Source organism: Odontomachus brunneus, unplaced genomic scaffold (assembly GCF_010583005.1).
Source record: "Odontomachus brunneus isolate Ranch 3 - 2012 unplaced genomic scaffold, Obru_v1 Obru_scaffold_356, whole genome shotgun sequence".
NCBI lineage: Eukaryota > Metazoa > Arthropoda > Insecta > Hymenoptera > Formicidae > Odontomachus > Odontomachus brunneus.
Genome location: NW_022639806.1, coordinates 83,265 through 89,592, shown reverse-complemented (window position 1 = coordinate 89,592; position 6,328 = coordinate 83,265). Strand labels below are relative to the sequence as shown.

General features: G+C 35.9%; 1 protein-coding gene across 1 annotated transcript in view; it reads right to left on the bottom strand.

Annotated features, from left to right (window-relative positions):
* Positions 1–6,328, bottom strand: part of LOC116853552 (nucleolin-like) — a 15,317-nt gene that overhangs the window by 3,450 nt on the left and 5,539 nt on the right. The window contains exons 3-9 of the mRNA XM_032834669.1: positions 1,141–1,203; positions 972–1,043; positions 803–874; positions 634–705; positions 465–536; positions 296–367; positions 105–196 (exon numbers count right to left, since the gene is read on the bottom strand). Coding sequence (XP_032690560.1) covers positions 105–196; positions 296–367; positions 465–536; positions 634–705; positions 803–874; positions 972–1,043; positions 1,141–1,203 — 515 coding nt within the window. The remainder of the gene's footprint in view (positions 1–104; positions 197–295; positions 368–464; positions 537–633; positions 706–802; positions 875–971; positions 1,044–1,140; positions 1,204–6,328) is intronic.

The window sequence follows — 6,328 nt, the reverse complement described above, 5'->3', positions numbered from 1 at the left end:
TACATAATAATAGTAATTGTTATTATAATTTTATTTATAATTATTATGCTAGTTTAATTTATTATAATTATGCCTTCCTCTTCGCTGTCGGCGATATCAATTACTTCTATATTATCCTCCTCCTCATCAGAGTCGGTGATATCAATGTCGTCATCCTCTTCATCAGATTCGGTGATATCGATGACTTCTATATTTTCTGAAATCAAATTTAAAAATTAATTTTAACGCTTTTCTGCACAGAGAAAATCGAAAATTTGATGCCAAATTGTAAAAAATGTTGTCTGCTCTCTCTTACCATTGATCGACTGTACTTCTATCTCGTCATCCTCTTCATTAGATTCGGTAATATCGATGACTTCTATATTTTCTGAAATCAAATTAAAAAATTAATTTTAACGCTTTTCTGCACAGAAAAAATCGAAAATTTGATGAAATTGTAAAAAATGTTGTCTGCTCTCTCTTACCATTGATCGACTGTACTTCTATCTCGTCATCCTCTTCATTAGATTCGGTAATATCGATGACTTCTATATTTTCTGAAATCAAATTAAAAAATTAATTTTAACGCTTTTCTGCACAGAAAAAATCGAAAATTTGATGAAATTGTAAAAAATGTTGTCTGCTCTCTCTTACCATTGATCGACTGTACTTCTATCTCGTCATCCTCTTCATTAGATTCGGTAATATCGATGACTTCTATATTTTCTGAAATCAAATTAAAAAATTAATTTTAACGCTTTTCTGCACAGAAAAAATCGAAAATTTGATGAAATTGTAAAAAATGTTGTCTGCTCTCTCTTACCATTGATCGACTGTACTTCTATCTCGTCATCCTCTTCATTAGATTCGGTAATATCGATGACTTCTATATTTTCTGAAATCAAATTAAAAAATTAATTTTAACGCTTTTCTGCACAGAAAAAATCGAAAATTTGATGAAATTGTAAAAAATGTTGTCTGCTCTCTCTTACCATTGATCGACTGTACTTCTATCTCGTCATCCTCTTCATTAGATTCGGTAATATCGATGACTTCTATATTTTCTGAAATCAAATTAAAAAATTAATTTTAACGCTTTTCTGCACAGAAAAAATCGAAAATTTGATGAAATTGTAAAAAATGTTGTCTGCTCTCTTTTACCATTGGTCAACTGTACTTCTATCTCGTCATCCTCATCGCTGTCGGTTGATTCATATACACCTTCTTAAATCAAAGATTTTAATTTAAAGATTAATTTTAGGGTTTATGTTCTATACAGAAACATGAATTTTGGATGTAAACTTACGTATAATTTGTCCCAATCACCGCTCCGCGTTTATGTGGTCTTCCTCGAACATTGCTAAAATTGAATTAATTATTATTTAAAAATTTGAAAACCTGGATTATTATACAATCAATTTTTTTAAAAACTTACGTGGGGGGCTTTGTTGTAACAAAACCTCCTCTTCCTCCCCATATATGGGTCTGCGGTATTCTACTGTATAGAACATTTTTCTTGTATCTTTTTCTCTCTTGTCGATTTGGACTTGGACTATTTGCCGGTGACTCCTGAGTGACTTTTATATGGTCCATCGCTATCACTTTCTAACAAATATGTTTCGTTAGAAGAGATTGCAAATGTGCAAAATCAGCACAGTATAACGTGCTCCTTAATAGTAACATTATATGTCTTACATGCAATCTGACGACGTCTTGCAGTCAACTGCATCCACATATTGATGTATCAACACAAAAAATGTTGCATTGTGATATTTAATATTGCACTGAGAATTTCTCAATTTATCGTTTTCTACTGTTTCTTTATCGTTTCATTTCCGTTCTTTACCGTTCTTTACCGTTTTTAACCATTCTTTACTGTTTTATTTCCGTTATTTACCGTTTTTACCGGTATTTACCGTTTTTTTTACCGTTTCATTACCGTTTTTTACCGTTTCTTTACCGTTCTTTACTGTTTCAATGCCGTTTTTTACCGTTTCATTAACGTTTTTTACCGTTTTATTTCAGTTTCTTTACCGTTTTATTACCGTTTCATTGCTGTTCTTTACCGTTTCATTCCCGTTCTTTATTGTTTCTTTAACGTTTCATTACCGTTCTTTACCGTTTTTACCATTTCATTATCGTTCTTTACCGTCTTTTTACCGTTGTTCACCGTTTTTTACCGTTTCATTACCGTTTTTACCGTTTTTTACATAACATATTATCCTTGATACATAACACACAAACGCTTGCAAAATCTTGTCGCGGGGACACAGTGTACGTGCTCATTAGTAATAAGAATATAATGTGTCGCATTCTTTTTCTTGCGCATCTAATTGTCGAATGCATACGTTTGCAGAATATTAAAGTTTGCAACTATGACTAAAAAAAATCACGCTGCGAAATGCGCGGGAGGCGCGGGCGGCGCAAAATCCACCGCGGAAACCGCCGCGAAAAAACCGCCGCAGATCGGTAAAATGATCTATCGAAAGCAGATAGAAAAAATTATATAATATAGGGAATTACCGATCATCGATATTATGTAAATATGACAGTAAAAATTATGTAAATATATATGTTGGTAAAAATTAAGTAATTAAATGTTGGTATATAATATTGGTAATAAATTACCGATTGTCGGTATTATCGGTATTGTGTAATTATATGTTGGTAAAAATTATGTAATTAAATGTTATATAATATCGTTAAAATTACCGACCGTCGGTAACATCGGTATGCCCCTCCAATTACTGACCGCTGATAACCCCTCCGTGGTGACGTCATAACCCCTTCGCCGCTACGGTGACGCAATCCCCCCGCCGCCGCGGTGACGTCATACCCCCCCTGACGTCATACTCCCCGCCCACTGTGACGTCAAACCCCCGTCCGCGATGACGTCACCCCCCGCCCGCGATATCCCCACCCCGCCCTCACCCCCCTTCAGAGTACCTAGGTTAGAACTGGTTTAGCATACCTACTCACGTATATTTAGTCATCGCGGCAAAACTTGTACCTATACCGCTTGCATTTATTGCTTACTATTCGACAACCACAAAAATGTCAATATTACTCAAAACGTACTAACCCAGATAGCCAAACCTGCGCGAACAGATTTCGAGCAGAGCTCGCGATCAACTTTTGATGGCAAATAGAAAACAAAGTTGATGCAGGATTTGTTATATAAAATTTTGCTGCCAAATTGCCGTCAGATATGTGGCAGAGCTTGTTGTTGGAAAATTGCTGCAAAAACCGCGCAGAGCTTATAGCATTTTGACAGCAGATTGGTGGCAGAAACCGCGCAGACCTTGCTGCGCTGCAAGCTTTGCGCGGTGTTTGCTGCAAATTTGGCATCAATTATCTGACAGCAAGATCTGTCGCCAAAACCGTAGCCTAGTGTAGACACAGATGGCTATGGTTTTGCTGTGGGTTTTTGATTAAATTTGCTGCCAATCTGCTTGCAGTCTGCGCTCAATTTGCTTATTGGGAACTTCTACACATTTTATTCTGTTGAAATTAGCGGTTTAAGTCATATATTTATAATGGAAAAAACGTGATTAATACCAAGTGATTATGATATAAGATATATACTTTATATGTCATATTTTAAAATATTTAAAGTTATATACATATATCTTGTGATTTATATTGTACACAATTATAAAAATATTGAATAAAATTTGCAAACAAATAATATATATCTCTGCGTAATTTTGTAGTGTCGCGAAAATAGTTAACTCTTCTAAATTGTTTATACATACATACTACTACGTAATATTTAAAAATGTTTTTTTAATATATGGATTAGTTAGTCAATATTTTCAAATAAACGTCCAAATTTATGTACACTGACAAAAAAATTTTCTTAATAGTAATAAATACATTTGCTTAAATTTGATTAGCTTTATTTAAGTAAATAATACTTCGAATGTAAAACCTTCTTATTTAATTAAAGAAAATGGAAGTATTAAAATTAGCAAGCGACATTTTGTTGAACTGTTTACTTGAATTACACAGTTTACTTGAACATAGATTTTTTTAAAATGCAATGCAGATTTGTTGAAATGTAGGAAATGTATTCTTAAAATACTGAATACGAATTTCTTAAATCTAAAAATGATGTATTAGTAAATATTTGTTTTGATTTAACTTTTCAGAGTTTTACAAATAATAAATGGAATGTTAAAAAATATATAATTTTTTAAGTGTCATTTATTATATTTAAGGATACCTTTATTTAAATTAATAAGGTCCTAATAAAGGTATATTAGGAGCTTGAATAAGTTTTCGCTGATTTTTCGTGAAAATTAATGCTTTATTTTAAAAAAGTCGTAAAAAACATGTCACTGGAAGTATTGTCCATCGCTAACCACTACTTTTACCCATTTTTCTGGCTGCATTTGAATTCCACGTCCGTAAAACAACACGTCTTTGGAGGCTATCCAAGAGTCGACCCATTTTTGGCATCTTCATAAAAATGGAAGTGCTGCTCAGCCAGACCGATCGGAATGGCTATGTGCCATCGATCGGAATAAGTGATAATCGGAAGAGGCAATGTCTGGTGAATACGGCGGGTGGAGTAGGACTTCCCATTTAAGAGTTTTCAAATAAGTTTTCACCAGTTGTGCAACATGTGGCCGAGTGTCATGTTGCAAAATCACTTTTTCGTATCTCTGCTCGTATAGCGCCCGTTCTTCCTTCAATGCTCAGCTCAAACGCATCAATTGTAGTCGATAGCGATCTTCCGTGATGGGACCTCGTTCGGTTTGAGCAGCTCATAACAAACTACATCCAACTGATCCCACCAAATGCAGAGCAGAAGCACGGAATCATGGATATTCGGCTTTGCCGATGATGTTGATGCATGGCCGGGCTTACCCCACGATCTTCTATGTTTAGAGTTATCGTAGTGTATCCACTTTTCACCGCCAGTCACGATATGATGCAAAAAACCTTTCCTTTTCTGCCGTTGAAACAGCTGTTCACACGTAAAAAGACGCCGTTCGACGTCTCTCGGCTTCAACTCGTACGGCACCCTATGTCCTTGCTTTTGAATAATTTATAATACTTTCAAACGTTTCGAAACTGTTGTGTGATCAACTCCTTGATTCTGCAAGTTCAACTAGCGTCTGACATAAATCTTCACGAAGTAATGCCTTCAATTCTTCGTCTTCAAACTTTTTCGGTGCGCCAGAGCGTTCATTATCTTCAACATCAAAATCATTATTTTTGAAGCGTCTAAACCAATCTCTGCATGTTGTTACCGAACATAGACGCCGTAAGTCTCAACAAGAATTCTGTGTGCTTCAGCTGCAGATTTTTTTTTTAATAAAGTAGTGCAGTAAAATTCCCCGCAAATACTCTTTTTTTTGGCACGAAACTCGACATGTTTAACACTATGAAAAAAAAAGTTGTTTACACTCAGTTCCAAAAAAATATTTATTCAAAGAAAAAATGCAACATAAATAAATTCTACTAAAAATATTATTTAATATCAAATAAATATTTTTAATATAAAAAAAATATTTTTTAGCTAATCTTTTTTAATTAAAGTTCCTTTTTATATTATATTTTTCTTTTTCTAAAAATTTTACTTAAATTTAACACACTATTATTTCACATGCTATTTAATTTAATTTAAATCGTACTTCGAAAATTTGCTTACTATTGCTAAGATTCGAACCTGAAACCTCTGGCTCTTGAGTCGTTTACTTTATCTATTGCCCCACTGTCACTTTCACTAACAGATACTTCTTATTGTATACCCTGTGACGTGGCGGCCGGATGGCGCCCGTCACAAGGGCAATGAGTCCGTTCGTGAAATTTCGTGCATACCGGGGGGAGGGTTTTTGCCTAACGGCCCCGGATTCTTTTTGCGATTAGAATCGACAGCTTTCCGCGGTCATATCGGTCGAGCGTAAGGAGGTTAATTGGCGAAGCGAATGCGGTCCCGCAAGTGGGATGATCAGCGCGTCCTGAGAAAATGTGCTCCAACTCACCTCGCCGACCACGATGGGAAGAGACCACAGGACACCGAGGGAACAGGAAGAAGGAAGAAACGTCACTCAGGGAAATCGCCCTCAGGGAAAGTCGCCGTTTAAATGGTACGTGGATAACGGCACTTTAACTCTCTTTATAAGAACGTGTTACCGTTCCGATTTTGGCTGCCGCTAGCGATGTTTGTTTACAGCACGCCGCTAGACGCGGGAAGGAGAGGTGCGAAGCAAACACGCAACAGCTGACGACGATCGACAACAAAGCAGGTGCCGCAGAAACAACGAGATCCCGGCAAGACAGGATAGATAGATAGAGAGAGAGAGAGAGAGAGAGAGAGAGAGAGAGAGAGGGGGGGGGG